The following is a 21637-nucleotide window of genomic DNA, read 5'->3' as shown; positions in this document are numbered from 1 at the left end:
AAACCGGTGGCATTAACCAGTATAGGAAGTATAGCTAATGAGACTAGAGCCTGACACTGAGGCCTCAATGCAGTACAGCGCTAAGGCCTGGTAAAGTCAACGTGGCTTAAATATTCTTGCTGAATAGAAAAGACATCCTCAATAAAGACCTGAATGTCTCTGGTTTGCTCTTCCATGGTGAACAGAGGGCTGAGCACTCTCTGATTGACCAGAGGCACCTCTCTATCAGCCTCCTTCCTCTCTGCCCTCATTCTGCAACACAGCCAGCAGCCCCTCACTGCCTACGTTTAACACTTGCTACCATGAACTGAGGCTGCCCATGTGTGAACTAGATTAAGGGCTGTATGAGGGCAGAAAGACTGAAAACATGTGCTACAGGTGAGGTCCGTTTTCCCTCTGGCAGCAAGAGGAAAGGCTTATGATTGTAACCTGACAGGCATACCTGCACGCTTCCTGCTCCCGGGCTGGGGAGGTCCTCATCGGGCTTTATCTTGGAGCGCTTGTTGTGCATGGGATCGCCAGTGCTGCTCACTGCAGATTCACTTGTGGGTTTATTCTGCTGCAGGCAGGTTTGGTTTTTTTTTTCCCCAAAAAAAGACAAAATTAGACTGTGATAAATATGTAGCTCCAAACAGAAATACACAGCATCTGCTCAGCAACTTTATTTGGAGAAGCTACAGTGTTAATTATATTGGATATGCAATTACATTGTGCTTCAATTACATAGCATTAACTTGTGGAAGAGCTGCATCGCTCAACCTTGTAATGGAGCAGGGAGGGAACAGGAAGGAGAGCATTTGATGTAACTCCTTGCTACAGACCAGTGCTGGTTTTGTCAGGCCAGGGAGGGATAGGGAGAACTTGATTTGCCACATAATGACGACTTCAAAAAAGCAATTTTGAAAAATGAAATCACTGTGCACTAGTTTGAATCAACACAAGAAAAAGATGTATTTTTTCCACTCTTGGAGGAAAGGTTTAGCACTTAACATCTGCACGCAAGACCTCAGCTCTTTTACTGTGTTTCCCATTATAAGGGTGGATAGGAATAAAAACTGAACACCAGTGTGCAACACTCAGCCAAAAAATCCTAGATGAAGTCCTGGATTCTCCTGTCAATAGCAAAACTACTGCTGACATAAACAGGCCAGAATCTTGTTTTTCTCTTGCCGTGCTAGACTGAACACCATTATCTACACCTGCAAATGGATCTTGTAGGAATCCAGAGATCTTTTAGAGATATCTGAACTTGTATGGACCCCACAAAAAAATCAATATGCTTCCTACAGCAGTATGTTCTGCTTCTACATTTGTAAAAGCTAGCCAGGAGATAAACAGCTCCCAGACTGATAAATAACCTATCCCAGGTCATCTGGAAACAAGCAGCACTAGTTAATAACAGGCAAACCACGAACTGTGATAAACTCCACATTATGGGCCTAACTCACTGCTGCGCATCTCCAGCTTTTGAGAATACAACTTGGTTTATCAAAATGATTAATTCAAACTCACTAAGACCAATTTTGCACAAATCTGAGAAAAAACCCCTTCACATCTCTGTGCTGTCTTCAGGTTTCTCTGTTGCTCACAGATTGCGTTACTCACTTTGATTTACTCACACCTGTGTCAGGAGGGCAGAATCTAACCCTGTGTATATTACAGTCAGCTTGATTTGGAAGTGAAGCTGCTGGTCTTTAAAACATTAGTGTTTTGATGAGGTTTTCCCCACTTTTCTTGCTCCCCACCTGTATCATGTTCCTGTATAAGATCCAGGAGAGACAATTTGGAATGAGAAGCTGCTGCAGCACGCTGAAATATTTACAAGGACTAAAAAGCATACTACCAATCAGGAACCATGCATACACTCCTGAGATTTATAATAATGGGACTGCAAATGCTATAGCTGCAAAAAACCTGTTATCGAAGGGTCTCAGTGACCGTGGTGATTAATTGCCATACAGGCGATATAAATAGTGGGGTGTTTTTTTTCATAAATTAGTGGGGTGCAAAGGTTTCTTTTGTTGTTTCTCACCTGTGTGGACTCAGAAGGTCCAGAGCTGACTTGGACAGGGTTCAGGACACTGGGGATGCCAGGGATAGGTCTCTGGGTAGGAAAAGTTGGAGCAGGATGGATGAGTGGAGGGCTGTGTCCAAAGGCTGAACCTAGGGTTTGTTGACGACTTATGATTTGCTGATGCATTTGCTGGAGGGATACTGGTGTAGGAGGGTATGTAAAACTCAGAGCAGGGCTGAATTTGGGAGAAAAAAGGAGGGAAAAGGGAGGAAGAAGATGAGGGTCATTACAGTACGGAACTGTACAGATTAAACATTTAAAATATATTTGATATATTTATGTTAATTGAAGTCAAGCCCCTCTGTCTCCCTCATGTCTGTCTTCACGTCCCAAAGGACAATAAAACCTGCTTTTAAATCTGGAGTTGGCCTGCATTTACTAGTGGGTGCAAAAATGATACCATAACAAAACATAACGCTTTTTCCTAACATTTACCAGGAAATCACAGAGGGCTGACTGAAATAAAACTCAAAAAACTGAAATAAAAGGCAAGCAGTTCAATAACAGCTATTTATTGCAATAACAAACTTTATATAAAGAAAAAGAATGGGTGCCTACATGCTTTATAGTACTTTTATTGATAATGCAGTTCCCCTATGTTCGTGTGTATGAAGCAGTTCCTTTAATCTTGGCTCATGCTACGGTCTTTCATATGTCTCTAGATCTTATTACAAGAGGAGAGAAAATCAATTGGTTAAATGTGTTCTGAACACTATGCTTGTCATATCACTCATTTGTTTGCAAAGATGGAAAGCTCAGTTCATCCAGAATGTCACCTAAAGAATTGTCATCAGTGCCGTTTGGTTACAGAAACAGATGGATTAACCTTTCCCCTCTGAAATTGGTGATCAATGAGTTTCAATGTAGAAATATTCCAGTGGGAAAGCACTTCTCCTTCTTCCAGTTAAACAACATTAAATGTCTATTAAAGCCCATTATGCATGTTAATACCTGTCATCACTTCATTACTTCACCGTATTTCCCAGACTACAGTGACTTTGGAGGAAATTACACTGCCATCTAAGGACCTATTTTGTGGGTAGTGCCAAAGCATTCTTTGTATCACACTTGAGAAATAAATGGTGTGGAACTAAATCTTCACACACAGGAATATGAAATTCTCCTGTAAACATTTGCCAATAACTTATAATCATAGAAGGGGGAAAAAAAAGAAGAAAAAGCATATTCATTGATTTTTTTTTCCTTAAAAAACCCCAAAACCACCACAGTTCAAAAGAGCCATACAAATTCAAAACATTAGGTCTTAAAAGAGAGGGGTGCAGGCATAAAACCTTTTAAGAATCAAAGCTGCTTCTAATGTCAAAAGGGTGGATTTAAACCAAATTTGCAGTCTGGAGACCTAATTGCTGTTTGTGTTAAGTGCATTAACTGAAAAAACTGGGATACAAAAAGAGCTAAAATAATTTCAACCACTTTAAGTAATAATTCTACAGAAATTCTGTGTTCATTAATCTGACTATACATTTTGTCTGTTTGACTACAATCCATAAAGAGACAGCTTCAATGTGATTACATTACTATTATTCCTGGTGAGAACTCTGCATTACAATAGTTTGCCCATTTAGGACAGAATATCATTAAGAATACCCTGGGAGAATTTTACTGGTCTTTGAGGAACTCTCTTTTCATTTTGCATTGTATTCTTTTTAATAAAGGGAGGCAGAAATGTAGTGAAAACAGTAATTGTTCACAGCAAGAGTTAGGGAGAAATCAGTAATAATATTCAGTTATTGCAGCTCTATAGTCCCTGCTAGTGTTCCTGTAAGCAACCATGAATGATTACAGCACGATTTAGCTAAGGTAGCCACTATGGATGATTGATAGGACATTAATCAAAAGATGCATATCAGGCTCAGAATTTGTTCACAAGCTTTCTTCTAATAGCTGATTTCATGTTCACTGAGCTCTATGCCAGTTTGTTCAATTTATTCTTCAGTGTACAAGCCATTCATCAAAGAACACAATGATTTAACACCCCTTTTCCTTTTTAGTGAACAAACATTACTAAGTGTAACTACTCTGGTCTATTCATTAAAAAACATAAAATTATCATACATGAGGCTAAAACAATGCCTCCTTACTGTACCCTAGCATTTTTTTCTTGTATATATATACTGTGAGTTCATACTCCTCACACTTCAAACACTAGACAGCCGCATCCTGAAGATGCTATCAAATTCACCAAGCTCAAAAAATGCAACATACAAACAATATGGTTAAAGTATTTTATTTCTCTGTGAGTGGTTAATGCCCAGGACATCTTCAGCCACCAGCTGAATCACTTTAAAAGAAAAAAAAAACTAAGTGGACTGATTTCATTGGGAGCTCCAAGTACAAAGCACCGTTGGAAATATAGGGTGGTTGAGGGTTTTTTACCTTCTAAGTATTCATGCATGCACAACAACGCTTTCCAAGTCCAGTTCAAAACTTTGGCAGATCCCATCTGGTAAAAAGACAAACTTACGATTCAGCCACAAGACATGATTGACTTAAGACCTCAGCTTAGAGATTTCAATCCGGCCCATCACTGCTCTGTGACGACAGTTACAAGAGCACCTGCATCTAACATTAATTTTTTAACCTATTCAAAGCAAGAGCACAGGAGATCCCTGCCAAACAGTGTGGGAGGGGCAGGAGGGAACTGCGGTGATCTGAATATATTTTTATCTCAGTAGGAGGCTGTTAGGGTGCTGGTGACTAGAGAATTGGGAAGCTGGATGCTGAAGAGGAACCTTTGGCCCCAAGTAGGAAACAGACTGTAGAAGCCGTAAGATGTATACGTACAACTTGAACTTAATGCAGATCACTTATATTTACTGGAGTTTGGCAATATTCTCCACTCAGTCCCTCCAAGCTGAGAAGAGACTGCTGTGTCAATTGGGTATTTGTGGTCAAGCATCCCTCCTTCACATTCTTTACCCCATGTAGAGCAATGTAAAAAGTGATTATGCCTCCCCAATGGCAAAAGACCTTTCTAACTAAAGGACAAATACAAATACAGAAGATAGTTTCACTGGCCTGCAGTGACGCGCCTTACAGCAGTACAGTGCAAGTACTTGAATGTTAAGTATATTTGCTATGGCCCTCCTTATATAAATAAAAATGGCTTCCATCAAAGGACAGATTTTACCTCACAGAGACATATTCTTTATCTATAGCTCCTTTAACACCATATAAGCCTCCAGAAGGAGGATGCTAAGCCAGACTCTGCCAACTTTTGCCCAACTTGCAAGTAAGCAAACTTGTAGGGTACGGCAGAGGAGACGGACATCATCTTAGTGACTGGCTTTTACTGAAAAACAATGACACCAGCAGCAGATGCATTAAGACGTAACTGGACAGGTGTGCTAAGGAAAGGAGGAGTCCTTATTTGTTTAGTATCTTTCTTTTGCGCCGTGCTCAGCAGCAAGGGTTGAGTCTGAGGTACTAGGATTTTCCTGTGGAGCCTGGCAGCCTGCACTTCATTCCCTCTACCTCCAAACTTCAAACACTTAACTGAAATGAAAAGATCACGAGGGAGCAGAGGAACAGCCAGAACAGCTAAGGGGAGTACTCAGAAATGGTGACAATGGTTCAGCCATTCAGGGTGATTTCTTAAATAGCTCAGATAGCTGCCTTCAAATAATTCTCTCCAGCTGTTTCTGGAGAGCTCTTCATAAGGCAAGATGACCTGGCTGGGTTTAACATCACCCTCATGCAAGATACTGTCACAGGGCAGCCTGGATGATTTTTCTGATCTGAAAAGATCAGAAGAATTTGAAGAGAACAGAAGGTGGCAGGTCTTTCTCTGCCTTTCAGAAACCATTTAGGCTGCTCAACAATAAAGTTGATGTTGTGGGCCAAAAAGAAGAAAAAGAAATCAAAGCTCACAATGTTGCTGGTATGGTGCACTATTTTGGGAAGGGAAGACCTGGATTTCTGCCCTCCTTCCCAAAGTTTTTAATTTACGTTGTTCAATACCTCTTGAATACAGGATGTGTGAAGAATCCTTATAGCACAGAGTCCCCTCAAACCCCATGGGAGCCCTCAGCCTTCACTGGCAGCCATATTCCCTCTTGCTGCCCCACCAAGCTCACATTGCTTTCTAGCCAGGTCAGCATCAGCAGGAAGGGTGGGCAGCGGCACCACCTGGCCTTGCCCAGCCGATCCAGCCATGACTGCTTAGAAGTGTGCACCGAGATGGCACTGGTGCCATTCAGTAAGTGTCTAAAATTCATGCCCAGTGGCAGTAAACAAGACCTGAAAGCAATCATTCTGAGAGTCCAGAACTACTAAAACCAACAACCAGGTTTTTCAAAAGTGATTAGTGGTTTCAGAGGCCTCAATTTGCAACATGTTCCTTTTACGACACCTTAAAGGGGCTGCATTTCAGACATGGAGGGCTCAACACTTCCAAAATCCAGATGCCAGAAGAATGCAATATGCCTGCCCCAATCGTTCACATTTTCCAAAACACCAGTCACTTCCAAAAAATCTCAGATTCACAGAAGTGTAAGTGATTTATGAATCTTTTTCTTCCATCTACCTATTGAGAAATGGAAACCTACACCACTGCAGGGAATCTGATTTGTATCTCTGTTACAGACTTTTTTTTTTTTTGAACAAAGTAGAAAAGGAAAAAGAAAAAAAGATTAATGCATGTAAGACCACTAATAAACTACGTGCAGGTTATCTTTGTACTTGTTGAGTTTTATGGGGGATAAGGGTTAGAAGCAAATGTGTAATACTTCTGCTTAAGCATTCAATAACTCATATACACTGACAGAAAAGCCCATAAGTGATATCATTTATTTTTCCATACTTCCAGACTTCTGTGTCTGTCTATCCATCTGTCTGTCTCTCTCTCTCTTTCTCTCCTCCCCCTCTGCGAAGTCTCAAACTCCCCTCACCGGAGGTAAAGCAGGGCAGTGAACTACATTGCAATTACATGAGCACATCAAATTTTAAGGAACAGACTTCAAGAAGAAGAAAAACAGACGATATAATCAAAACCAAACTTTGTGGCTACTTTGTGGCTGTCCTACTAACAAGGTCATCCAGTTTCTGGTCACAGCTGCAAAATTTACTGCAAAACAGCTGTGAATTCAAGTCAGGAAAAATTCCTTCTTTCCTGTACATTGCATAGGTGTGCCTAAGGAGACAGGCTGATACAAAAATGCTGAGGAGATCCCAATTTTGTGAATACTGTGAGGATAGTTTGTTTGTATCATGATAGTTTTCCTCACAGAAACTGTGAAGATGCCTTCCTTGTATCACAAAACACACACAGTTCTGCAAGATCTGATGCATGTACGTCTTGCAAAAGTAACTGAGTGCCGCCTTCTTTCTGGTTCTGCTTTGCAAGGTTTTAGGAAAAGAGCTTTTCAAGTGTATAAATGGGGGCATTCAGTGAAAGTCATTGGCGAACAGCTTAGAGAGATTAAAAAATGCATTGGTGGACTTCTGGAACAGCTGCCACAGGAGGCAGACACACCCAGCAGGTTCATATGGGATTAGACAAGTCCAAAGACAACAGGTCTGTAAAGAAATACTAAAAGGAACAAGGAAGGGCAGATGCTTTGGGACTGCTAATCTAATGATTATGGATGTTGGGAGACCACAGAAAGAATGAAGTCAGAAAGCAGGCGGTTTCATGTGCTTCTTCAATAACATCCGCTGTTTCCACCATCAGAGACAGACTGTGTGACTATATAGTATCTGACACCTCTAGTTTGACCCAGTGGGACATTTCTTATGTTTTAAAATATTTTTTAAATTTCAGAAGGATAGATTTGTTTCTTTGGGATGTCTTTATTCATATAGAACCAATGTCATGCTTACCATATTAAAGTTTCCTTTCCTACCCTATCCTCTATCCTAAATCTTTCCTGCAGCAATTCAAGACCAGCATGTTGTTATTATATCCAGCACTCATCACTCACCTTCACAGTCACTTCCTTTCTTTTCTCTTTCACATACTTGAAATTATTACTATAACCTCTTCCTGTCCGGTCGTCTTATTTTTAATCTGTACAAACTAGGTCAAGTCTACTTTAACTCATTGGTATCATTTTTTCAGACCTCTGATAATTTTCCCTGCTACTCCTTGTAGTCCCCCCAACTGTCTAACATCTTTCTTGAAATAAAACATACAGACCTGGTTGCAGTAGAGGAATGTGTCATAGTGAGACACACTGACTCCCTCTACACCACCATGCAGGACAAGGCTTCAGGCCCTTTGGTCTTTGATATCCAGGTGGTGCACTCACAGCCCAAGTGCTCTCTCCATAAGGAAGGGTTCACCCTGCACTGCAAGAGAGCACACAGGCCCTTCCAAACTTGTGGAAAAGCCTTGGTACTCCCAGATCATTCTGTAGCCTCCATCAGCAACTGACACTAGGCAGACCAAATGATACAAGTCCCTCCAAAATGGACCCCAGTTCATGAAGGGAGAGGTAACTTGTAGATGGCCTAGTATAATGTTCAATAAAGCTGATCATCAGGTATTAGGATAACACCATGGCTGCTTCTAGCTCATGCTTAAATAGGTAGAGATGTCACTGCTTTGTCTTACTCTCCCTAAAGAGTTGCATGAAGTCTGTGGGCAAGTGAATCCGAGAAACGAAGGTGCAGAAACCCACTAATAAACGTTGGATGAACACCTGGGCTCACTGAATTCCATTTCATCCTTTCCTTACCCCAGGCCAGGATTTCACCTTTAGTTTTTTTTTTTTAATTTTCAAAATCCTTATTTATTGTTTAGGATTGTTGCTAAGGGGCAAAGAAGTACCTTTCCCATTTTACAGATGTAGCCAGCTACTCTTCAGGAAAGCACCCCTGACTGAGTTCAGCAAGTCCTTAAGTGCTGTCCTAAAACCTGGGCCCTACAGACATTGCAATCTTAACTGAATTAAGTCACAAAAACAAATCATAACTAAGTTAACAGTGATCAAATACTGCTTTTCACATGCTCAGATGCTCCTTTTTTTATGAGGAGTAATGTAAGAAACAGCTTAATTCATCCCCTGGTAAACTGACATGTAGGAGCCCCTGTCCAAAACGTGGGATGTAAATAAGGGCGGCTGGGAGTTGAGCCATGGGTGCTAAGGGGGGTCTGCATAGCTGACTTTATACACAAAAGTTTACATATATATTTTGATGCAGCTATGTATATGTGTAATATGCAGCCAGAAATATTGCGTAGTCAGATGCAGAAAGCTGTGGACAGTCAGCAGGACAGACTCATAGTCTGACACCAACAGAGATGGAGGAGAGAGAACGTGAATGAATTCTCCTTGGACAGGACCTGGGAGAGAAAAAGCAGCCAGGAGCGTCATGTAAGAAAACTGTCTCCTGTTGTTTGAGTTGACGGAAGCAGGAATTTGTGTACATTCTTTGTAAACAAACAGGAGTGAATAAAAAGAAGTTTCCAACCCTGCCATCTACTTCTCCTCATGGAAACAACCTGAAAAAGTGACTGCTGACAAATTGCTCAGGTCACAGGAGTAACAATGCACTCAGCAACCTTGCAGCCCTGAAGAGATCTGTGAAATTCTTACTGCTTCTAATATCTTAGATTAAAAATGAAAACCCAATGGCATTACAGGAAGGGAGAGTTTAAAAACACACTTCTGTTTGGAGCATTTTACCCACAATATATGTATGATTTTTTAGTAATATGAAAAAAGGGTTTTGCTTTAAATCCTGTTCTTTTCCCTCTGCTTTCTAACTGACAACACTAAGCTTTGAGTAGACAATGCAGACAAGTCATCAGTTGCTTTTACGGCTTGTTACTTAAGTACAGGGGAAAACAGTATCAAACTGTGACTATGAAACCAGACATGTGGTGTGATCTTAAAGGCAGGTATGAGACTTGAAATCCTTTGAAATAATTTTTCAAAATGACTAAGTTTCACAAAAATCCGTCTGCATTTGTAATGTTGACAAGTTTCATTAAAAATCACTAACTTAGAGACAAGTCATCTAACTGAATTTGTAAAAAGACGTATCCTGCATCTAATAAAGTATAGCATATATAATACTTTTTTCCAGGTTTCATCAGCTAACAGTCATCATTTTACAATTGTATTTAACTCACACACATCATTGCCTCTTTTTTCATTTTTCTGTTACCAGTTCAAAATTAACAGAGTCTGTGGTTTGTTCTTTCCTTTCAGCTTACTGTATTATCTATTCTGTTTTATCTGCTAGGGTAGGTGAAATTTTTCTTCATGAATACATTGCCATATGCCAGAGTAAAATGGAACAGTTTCATTGAGCACAACAGAGCCACACTGATTAACCTCATGTGCTCAGACAGCATCGACAGCTTTGTCCTTCTCACTGGGATATTCTTGTTCAGGAATCCTTAGTATCCTAACTGGACTTTGTATTAACAGTACCTTGCGTAATTCATCTGTGCTCCCTCCATGCAAGCTTGTGACACTTCTGGCAAGCATCATTTTGAATTAAAATCACGGCTAAGCATGTCTGAGTTTCTAAAACCTGTATCATTAATTACACAGAAAGTGCTAATTAGTAGTTGCTTTTAGGGTCTGAAAATGAAGTAATGAAGTGTTAAACTCCAGCACAGTTCTCTCAGCTCCAGAACTTTCCTGGAATTAATAACGTGCTGCGTCCAATGACTTTAAACCGTTTGAGTAACACTGAACCAGTCTGGCGCGAGTTGATTCAAACTGACTTGTAATTACAAGATCTGTGACATACACATTTACAGGCATATATACATGATCACACTTGTATATATGTCCTTCTATAGACATATATGGCAGGCAACATGCGCCTGCATAGTCTATATTCTTTATGTTGCTTGACTTCTTACGTTATACCGTTTCTGAAGGCGGAAATCTTGCCATTTGTGTGTATTTGTGGTGAAAAACATCCACCACTTCCTAATGAAAGATGCAGGTGATCTCCAAAACAATCTCCCTGAATGTCACCATCCTATAATCTATACGAACTTTCTATAGGAGGCTAGCTGCAAAATTACATTTCAACAGAGCCTGAATTAGATGCAACTTTCTGTAATACTGATTAATTTCATTTTTATTCACTTTGTAGCACTTCACTGCCATTCACACTACTTGAAAGAGGGTAAAAAATGAAGCTATTATGGCATGATAGAGCATTATATTCCCTTCTTTAGATTAACCATGCACAGTACAAGACTGTGGAGAATAAAGCCCTATGCTGCACATATGTGACGTGCCTAGTTATAATAGGACCTGTTTCAGTGGGGTTACACCTGGTCTGAATTTGACTCAGTCTGAACTGCAACTAAGCATTCATTTACAACATATTACATGCAATTAACTAGAGCCCTTTTAATGCAAGAAAAGCTTTCGCTCAAAGTCAGCTTTGCATCTCACTTAGGCAGATCCCAGTAAGACTGATAATAAAACAGCAGAATGCCTGTAATGTTCATCCAGTTAACATACTTTTCACCCTGTACATCCTATCATAAGGAGCTTCTTGCAAACCATTGCTGAATATAGTGTTCTACCTGTTCTACTCTAAATATGTCCTTTTAAAGATTTATTTCTTAAAGCAGCATTTGATTGTGTCCTTTTATACAGTTTTAATTATATAAATAGAAAAACTTTAAACTTACAGTCTAAAATAGAAATCAAAGGTAAGAATTAAGCAGTTGTTTTTTAGTAAAAGTTGGATACAAATTTTCAGGTGGGGTCTTCTGGTTTTTAGTGCAATTATCAGCAATCCAGGCATGGAGTCAAGTAATGAAAAAAATGAATCCCTTCTCTAGGTGTCCCTGCTCAAGGATGGGGTTGGACAAGATGGTTTCCAGAGGTCCTTCCAACCTCTACCATTCTGTGATTCTGTGGTTCTGTGAAATCCGTATATATGACAAAATTATTTTGAGCAGCATGGCAAAGAGCTAAAAGGTTATTTTAGAGCCAAGTACACTACGTGAATGAGCCATATTGGCAGCAAGATGCATATTGATACTGAAAGGGCGACTGAACTACTCACACACTGGTCCTAAATCAGCTGAGACAACTCATGAGAAGCACTTGTTTGTCTCAGTGCAGAATTCAATGGAGGAATGAAAATTTGATCAATGTGAAGCTGTGGCAAAAACAAATGGAATAGGAAACAGGGCACAGAAAATCATGGTGCATTTGAATTGCTGGTCCTCTTCTGGAACATTACTGTGTGTCACAGATGGACACTGTTTCACACAGTATCGGCAGAAATGACAATGCAAGAACTTTCTAAAGAGCAGGCTGAAAACAACCATTTACCTCAGAAAGATGATGAATAAGAGGAGACATAATAAGAATATATAAAATATTGAATAAAGAAGGAAGACTGTGAACATGAGGGCTCCCTGTCTTATAACTATAAGACATTCTGTTAAATTAAAAAACTGGATAATTTAAATCTGATAAAAGGATACTCTTTGCTTTTTTTATACAGCGCATAATTAGACTGTTGGGCACTCTGCTGAAGCTATTTTCACTTTTCTCTGTGATAACCTTATGCTTTCATTTGTGTATTTTAACTGTCTTTTTATTTTTCTCTTTGCTTTTCTCTCTGTGTTTGCCAAGGGAAACTGGAGAAATTAATACATGGTCACTTGTCTCTAGATATAAAGCAGTTCAGAGGGGAGGGCACTGACTAATACAACAAATGCACTCTACAAGGAGCTTAACTGAGATGAGGAAATCATTGAGAGTCCAATACCTGCTTGCAGAAGCACAGACTCTGTCTTCTTCACTGATATTAATCCACTGCTGCCTAAGCTCAACCTACAAACCTAGCAATCTTTTCTCTAGCACTCTTTGTGAAAGTACCCTCACCGCCATTCCCTGATGCTCAGCTTCCTATCAGCCAAGAGCAAACTGATGTGAGCCAGAACAACCAGGATCTGGCTGCAATTAACCACACTATGTTAATTGTTCCTTCCTGTTCTGATGACATCAGGGAAGCAGGGGCAGAGCCTGGGGAAAAAAAAAAAGGTGCTGCTGTGCTTTCTCAGTTACTTTCAAATCTTGGAGAAAACCCCAAAGGGCTCTCATGTTCACATGAAACTGAATTCTAACAAGTTATGAGATGGCTAAGGTGTATTCACAGTTACATCTGCCTAGACCCAAAGAAAGTTCCTTGTAGAGGTGGAACTACTCCTGATTTAAACAGTTGTAGCTGACATGCAATTCAGCTCATTTTCTGAAAACTGACTTTGTAAATTTGGTATCACAGCACTGCTAAAGGACTAGAAAAAATATAGAGGTTCTGAATTTCAGATGATATAGAACATGTTTATTAAAACCAGCTAATCTTTTGTAAAGGTTTTGCATCAGTACTCTCAATATCATGGGAAGTGATTACCCTCTCTATACTCACTCTAGGCCAGGCTGCCTCTCAAAAAGAAGTGCTACCAAAGTGCAAAGTCTAATAATTGTCACAGGTAGCAGATATAACATTAAGTACATCCTGACAAAAGATTAATAGCAGGGGTGCCGCACTGCAGGACTGAGGCAGGTAACCAAATGAGTAAATGTCAAATGAAGGATTATCCTCATTTGATGCTATTTCATACACCTCCTTTCTGTATAATCTCTCTCAGCTGAGACCTAAACCAGGTGTTTTCAAATGCACAAAGTAGAAGCTCTACCTGGTGTGCTAAAGGAGATCCACTATTAGCTGTCAGCAGGAGCGACATCTTCTTTTCAAGTACTCAGCCAGTAGTCAGGATACAGCATTACGCTGCCAGCTGACAATGACAAAGCGCCCGCCAAGTCAAGCCCTATCTGGATTGTGCTAAGCTATTATTATTTATTATTTGAACTGCAGTAGTACCCATGTCAAGGACCAGAGCTCTTCTGTGCTCAGCTCTGTAAAAACAGAGCCCAAAACGTGGTTCCTTTCATTTGATCTCATCCTCCACATTCCACAGTGCTGATATAGAGGGTCCTATGCTGAAAAGCTGTGTGAAGCATGGGATGTAATCTTTTAGCCAGAAGATATACTTTTTTTAGCCAAAGCAAAGACCAGCGAGGTCCTGGAGACACTTTCTTAACACAAGTAGCACCTTTGCAAAAGCAGGATGAAAGAGCATTGAGCCTGCAAAATCACAGACCAGAACTAAACCTGCCCACGCCTTCATCTGCTGACTAATCAGCTTTTAGTTACGTGACCATGCACTCCTTGTCCCCCCCTTCAGGATTCATATCTTGTTCAGTGCAAAAGATGCACAATAGACTTCAGTGAGAGACCCTCTGGCATTTTTCTTCTCCTTGCCCAGAGTATTGCCCATAGGCCTTCCTTCCACTGTATTTAAACATCAGTGAATACATAATTATTTATACCCTCCTGAGCTTCTCTACTGTGCTCATCATTGTATAATCTAAGTGCTTCACCAAACGTTAATGCTTTCAACCTCCCTCTGAGGTGAAGGGGAAGGACTCATTTTGCACAGGAACATGAATCGAAGAAAGATGAAGGTAAGAAGTGCCACTCATTGTGGTTGCTCACTTTCAGACATGGAGACCAGATCTCCCAGGTTAACCTGACACAGCATGTGAAATGTTCAAAACAGCTGTCAGTAGCTTCTAGCCATAGCTGTGAGCAATTTGGCTCCTCTGGTAGCCTGGGCCTCTGGAAGAGAAGCTGTATGAGCCCAGTGGTCACTTCCCACTAGTTCAGTTTGCTCAGTCTCAGGCTGGGATTGTGTTGCAAGAGCAGAGTCCACCCTCCAGGCAGCAAACAACCTGGTAAGAGGCTCCGTTCTTTTTTACAACTACCTGGGACAGGTGAGATGGGGTCCTACAGCTCTGGCTGATTCAGGGAGGATGTTCAGCCTGTGCACTAAAGCAGGCAGGGGCCCTGCAAAAAAAATACTGTGCAACCCTGAAATTAAAGATGGTATCAAAGCACAATCACAAGGGGGCAGTACCTTCATTCACCTTAATAACTGGCTTCTGCATGCTTTATTCTGTAGCTTTTTCTCTCTTCTAGCAAAACCCTCTGTTGTGCTATATAAATGCATTTTGTCCCAGCTTGCTTAACCTCGACAGTTCCTGGTCTAACTCCTGTCTCCTCTGAAGACTGCTTCTTTTTTCACATTCAGGGAAGGCTGTTATGGCTGGGCAGACAGCTTAGCCTCCACAGGCTTCCCAGGGAGGTACCAGATTAACCACAGCTGCAGCTGCAGGAAAAGGTCCTCCTTCCTCTCTGTGGGCTCTGGACTGGAACATACTGGAACGCTTAGTCTATTTAACACATACTAACATAAACATCTTCAGGGTTTCTCACTTGGCTAAATTTCTCAAGAACAGCAAAGATCAGATCTATACCATCTAGGCAGCATCCCTAGCAGGCTGTTGCTTCTCAGTGAGTAGGTAGCAAGAGGTCTTTTAGTTCACACAGAAAAGTCTCTTCTTCCCTAACTAACTTCATTCTGAGAAATTAGTATCTTTGCCAACACTTTTTGGAAAACCTCAGCATTAGATAGGTATCTGCCATGAAGAATGCTGCCAAGTGTAAACCATTTGGGCTAAGTTAAAAGTGATTGGAAACAAGATCTAGAAGTAGGAGGATTGTGTAATGTTAGGTATGGTTATTGCTGCTGATGTTGCCTAAAATACAAATCCTTCCTGTCTTTGCAATTCCATCTAGTGGCCTGCTGAACTGTACCATTTCCTATGAGATTTACCTGCAAGTTTCCAGAAGCTGGGATTTTACATTAGGAAAAGTTTCATCTACGCTTTGATCACTGTTGCAGACAGGATATTAAATGGGATGAACCTACGGCTTGATTCAGTACAGCAGCCCTTGTGCTGAATGCATTATTTACAAGACAGTGAGTTGCAATAAATTAAGTTTTACTGATAGCCTTATTATTTAGTCTTGGAATTTATTAAAGCAATGAAATGTGGCTTGGGTTGAATACCTTAAGTCACTGTTTCTTTTGGTTTAATGCTTTTATAGGCGGGTGCACACAGGAGAAGTTAAAGGGCATCAACAAAGGTGAGCTGCAAAGCTGGAAAAAGAGCTGGCTCTCTCCCTTTCCCTCCTTCCCACCCAGAAGAATGGAGAGGTACATTTCCCACTTTTCGTGTTGAACAGGCATATCTTACCAAAAACAAAACAAAAAAAAGGATTAATTCAAAATGGTGTAAAATTTTGGATTTTGCATGCCTGGAAAGTATGACCAGGAAGTGCTGAAGGCTGCGGTCAGCCATAGGCTCAATCACACAATCCTTGCCTTCTTCAGTGACACCAGTTCACAAAACTCACTATGCTGCTCCTTAGCATCCTTACTCAGCCTCTGCCCATAACTCATCCCAGTTCCACATCTGTCTTCAACAAAACTATTCATCTGACTCTGGCTTTGCAGGGATGGCCCTTAGGTTTGTGATTCTGTGTCAAAAACATATACCAACCATTTCTAGCTGTGGAGAAAGAGTAAAAAGAGAGAAGACTCACTCCACTGTGGAGACTACACCAACTTTCATGTCCTATTTGCTTTACCGAAGTTACAAGCAATGGAAAAGGAGGTGAGTAATTAAAATGCCATCCTATCCTAATGACAGTGGGGACAGTACACCTCCACAGAGTACATGTATTTAACAGATGCGGTCCAAAACTGCTGCCAGCTATTGGCATAAATCATATTTCACATCATGGAGCTTTATAATTGGGACTGTGGTTACACAGACCCAGAGCTGTATTACAGAGCTATGATATCACACCTGTGAGATACTATACAGCTATACAAGTACATCAGGCATGACTATTGAGAAGTGCTTAAAAAAAACCACACAACAGCACTTACGCTAATACCAAATATTTACAGTGCTGTCACTTTCGAAGTTTGGCAGGCTCACAGTTTCTAACACACCAGTTGCATGCCCCATTTTCTCCAAAAATGCAAATCCCCATAGCCAGTTTTTGAAGTTGCAAGTGTGTCATTTTTGCTGGAGAGGCATGTTTAAGCCTTGCCAAAAACTGGTCTTTTAGATCTCAAGAAATCGCTGTAGGGACTTGCTCCTTTGCCTCATTGCAAATTGAAGGTGGAGGCTGCTTTTAAGACAGGGACCAGCGGTGCTCTGTTTGAGTGCTATAAATGCAAAACCAATATTTTCTGAGACTTTGGAGACGTGGGAGAATTTTTTTGGAATACCAAAGGAGCTTTTCTCAAATAACACGTAGCAATGCCACGAATACAAGAATGTTCTGCGATTGCATGTCCATTTTTTCTGCTGTTTCTCCTCACTTTCTTCCACTCCTTTTTTGACATTCTTGCCCTTGTTTCCTCTCCCTGTGCCTGTTTACTTCCCTTTCCTGTACAACTTCTGCCCACCTCTTCCCTTGCTACTCTGCTCTTCTGCCTCCAGAACAAATGTTTTCTTGCACATGCAAGTGAAGCAGCCGAGTGAAAATCACAGCATTTCTGATGATACTGGATAACAGTACTTCCTTGATAGAAAAAAAGATAATTTAGCCACAGAAAGTCTAATCTTTCAACAGACAAACTGAAATATGAAAAAAAACTTGGAGATGAATACCAAGAAGTTCTAGCCAAACATTTATCTGAACACATGTCTGTGCTTTACTCTGATGATTGTAATGTAGGAACATTTCACTGTCCATTATATCTACGGCCAGAAAAACCCAAGCGACTTAAGTCACAAACCTATCCTATAGCTTCTTCACTGAAAACAGATGACTGAGCACATGCATACACACACAGTTACCGCTGATCACATGGAGTATTATCTGCACTGGACAATAATATGCCAGCAAATCCCTTGTGGTTACCTTTCAAAACAAGAAAAAACATATTTTGTACTTTAATTTAAGCTCCAGTGAATATACATTATGGAAACTGCAAAATACACATATTCGCAAAACAAAACAGTTAAAGATGTGAGTATATGTTCACATTTGCGTGTGTGTATGACATAGAAAATGAGAATATATATATAGGTAGAAAATTCTATTCTTACCTTATTGCACTTGCAGATAAGTGGCCATATGAACCACTGGCTGAGGAACTGCTACGAGAATTATTGAGAATTGTGACCAAGGAATTTGGAGATGTCCGTATCATGGTCTGAAGGTCAAAGCTGTGATCAGATAGGGGGGATATGGACAATGTACGCTTTCGGCTTGGTCTAGCTGACAATCTCGGACTCGGAAACCTGGCGCCTGTTATGTAAACACAAATAATTATCCACCAGAGTACTTAATCGCATTTATTTTTTATCAATGATGGGTAGAGGGAGTCGCAAGACACCAACACACTGTGACAAGCACACTCTCTCCACTTGTGATCTACTGGCTATGATTGAGAAAAATTAGAAAGAAAAATCTATCTTCCTGTGGCTTACCTCAGGGGAGCCCTGTTTATTAATGTGCAAGCAAAATGATAAATTGCTAAACAAAAGGAAAAGACTTTTATGAGTTATCCCTCTCATTTCTGGTGATTTATGAATCTGATGGCTTCTTAGACATTCACATCATTAATTCAACCACGAGCAATGAGACAGTGGTTCAGATCTGGGCTACCAGCAAACCCAAACCCCCATCACTTTAATACATACAGCAAAGCTAAACTTGTAAAATATAGTGTAGAAATGAAGAGGCAGTGTTTCCTTTGTTGACCACAATTCTGCCTGGTCGACACTTGATGCAAAACTAAAAATCAGGACTGAAAAAACACTATAAAAGCCAGCTCTATCAGAAGAAGTTAAATTGACACTCACAGCATTAGACTGAGAAACAGTAGGCTTTATTTGAATTTGACCAGGATCCCATGATATTCTTGTTTTAGGGTATACAGGGGCCTTCGGTTGCCAACTTTCTTTAAAACTAGAGATTAAGCTTTTCAAATCAGTGAAGAGACGGCAACATAGATACCATTTAAATAAATACATATTACATTTCTAGATCCTCTGTGCTGCTCTGAAATTCTCTACCTCTTCTGGTCTATTTTACCATGCCCTCCCAACTCTCTGCAGTCCTGACAGAAGATATATCACCTCAAATTTCTTTCCTTTATTTAATTATTTTCCATCTTGGTTGAGACCGAGAAGGAGAGAATTAGCTTCCCCACTGTGTACTGAACTATTTTCCTTTAACAGTACTGCCGCTTCTACCTTTTCAATCCCTTTAACCTGTAGTAAAGGACTAAGTCCTAATGATCCTGACAACCAGGGTCATGCAGGTCTTGGGGTGATGCCTACTTTACAGCTACTTCTCCCAGAGTCCCTGACATTGTCTGTAACTTGCTAATAATTCAATTGGCCACAAGCCTCCATTATGGGTCTGCTTTTCCAAATTCTTCCTCACCTCTTGATGCCCAGGACCTTTTTTCAATAGGTTATTGAACCTCATGTGCCTAACATTAACCAGGGGAAGAGCCCAACCATTTCCAGTTCAACTCACCTCAAGGACAGAGGTGGATTAGTATCTACCATTACATTCTCCTTACACACCTGAGCAGGCTGCCCTTCCTTCTGTGCATGCTATCCAAGACTTTCATCTGGTATTAAAAGCTGCCACTCTAGAGCTGTTGTGGTTGTGTAATCAGACCTCTGCCTACAGTCCTTCTCCTAATCCGTGCTTAGTTTTGCCTCAACCAGCCAACAGGGGTGTCAATTCTCTTTGGCATCTGGCTAATAGAGAGGTTCTTTTCCTTTGTGCTCTGTCCCCACAATAGGCCTCAGCCCATACCGCTTCAGTTTTTCAATGAATATTCATGCTCTTGATTCATCATTTAGAACTTAGACATAGCCATTTCTTTCTTCCTAAAGCTACTACACATTATTTTACGTAATCTGTTTTATCTCCTTTTTATGAGCTTGCTATTGTACTGTGTCTGCTTGATATTTTATTAGTGTTGTGCTTCATGTCTTTCAAAGGTAGAGATCTTTTATTTATGCTAAAATAAAAACCAACAATGATCAGCAGCTATAAGAAGCTGCAATGTATTTTATAAGGAAATACAAAATACATGACACGGTAAAACAAAAATAGTAATACTTTGCACTTACATCTTTCATCCACAATTCTCCTCTGCTGACTGTTCAGCCAGCGTGAATGAGAACAACTGACTTCAGATGCAAGTCAGTAGCAGTAATGTAATTTGCCTCAGCTGAGGATATAATTCAAGTGCTTTATAGGTGAATAAACTCTGCTATTGCAGTTTTACAAGAGGATAGCTAAGTACAGGTGTTCCTGGTTAAACAGCAAGTGAAGGGGACAAGACAGACCTGCTAGATATTGGCTGACCAGCAAAATGAGATGTTACTCAAGCACTGCTGCCACAGTATCATGTCTTACTACCAGCAGTCATGTGAACATAATTATGAACCCTCTGTTTTCCTCAGACTGACAGGCACAGCCCTCGTCATGCCAGCAAGAAGTCAGCAAAGGAGACAAGCACAGCTCCCTCACTTTTGTTAAGCAAGACCTAGTTACATTTCTGTATTTACAACTGAGAGTCACCATGTGCTACTGACAGCCATGTATGAACAGTTTCAAATGCGATTTCTAAGAGAAACACTTTCAAAAAATTACTTCTTCTGGATCTGAAGTCCAGTTTTGAATCTGTACAACTACAAAGGGATTGCCACTTTGAGAAATCCATTACAAGCCTGCTAAACATGGGCTGGTGGCTACTGACGCTAACTAGAGAGGGGTTGCATAGGTTTGATCAAAAAAGTGGAGCAGGTGTTAAGAATACTAGCAACTGAGCATCTCTTGGAGCTAGACTGGACAATAAAAGCAGGAGATGACAGTTGTTTTTGCTGCTTCTGCAATCAGACACCATTTATTTTCTGTGCCACAGCCGCCCAAGTGGACTTGTCGGTACTTCAGCCCACATCTCAGAGAAGACTGAGCAAGCATTACTGACAACTCTTCCAAGCTCCTACGATCTTGGAGAGAAGTAGAGTCACCCTTGACAGATCACATCTGAGGGCAATGTACACTCCCTGTAGTGCTGTGAGGATTCTCAAAAACTGCAAAGACTTCCCCCCTCCTCTTCCTCCCTGCCCTTTCTGGACTGAGCCAGTCTCCTTTGCCTCCTTGGCCTAAGTCATATTATGGCTCTTCTAAGAGGCTCCTCTCTGCCCACTGCTCATTAAACCTCCCCCTTGCTTGCCAGCTGATGCCAGGGCACCCTTGTCCCTGCTCTGCAGGGGATGCACCAGATCTGTGGCCCGTGATGGAGGAAGATGCTCCAGGCAGAGCCCAGGCTTCAGCCACACCTCACAGCAGTCTCAGGCTTCTCCTCCAGGCAGCACCTGTTTTAGGCTCCACCTAGATCTGAGAACTCGGCAGTCCCCTCCATCTACCTGGGGTGGGAACAACCTCCTAAAGGCCAGCAGTGTCCTGCAAAAAGGGAATATTTCTGCTTCCCAGTGGGAGCTAACGGCTGAGGCTGGGCAAGAGCTCTAGAGTGACCACAGGAGAGGGGGATTTGCTTCAAGGGAGGCCACGACTTTCAAAATTGAAAATACAATTAAATGGAATTACTGTTTTTTCAGATCTTTGTGGTTTAATTAGGTTTCA

The 21637-nt window shown here is 40.9% G+C and overlaps 1 protein-coding gene across 2 annotated transcripts in view; it reads right to left on the bottom strand.

Annotated features, from left to right (window-relative positions):
- The window catches only part of GLI3 (GLI family zinc finger 3), a 211385-nt gene that overhangs the window by 41761 nt on the left and 147987 nt on the right, over positions 1–21637 (bottom strand). The window contains exons 7-9 of one of the 2 annotated variants that reach the window (XM_064443852.1): positions 18067–18268; positions 2033–2249; positions 443–559 (exon numbers count right to left, since the gene is read on the bottom strand). In XM_064443852.1, coding sequence (XP_064299922.1) covers positions 443–559; positions 2033–2249; positions 18067–18268 — 536 coding nt within the window. The remainder of the gene's footprint in view (positions 1–442; positions 560–2032; positions 2250–18066; positions 18269–21637) is intronic. The other variant, XM_064443853.1, reaches the window with a different exon arrangement.

Source organism: Phalacrocorax carbo, chromosome 2 (assembly GCF_963921805.1).
Source record: "Phalacrocorax carbo chromosome 2, bPhaCar2.1, whole genome shotgun sequence".
Taxonomy (NCBI): Eukaryota; Metazoa; Chordata; class Aves; order Suliformes; family Phalacrocoracidae; genus Phalacrocorax; species Phalacrocorax carbo.
Note: the sequence above shows the minus strand (reverse complement) of the source record. Positions and strands in the feature narration are given on the sequence as shown.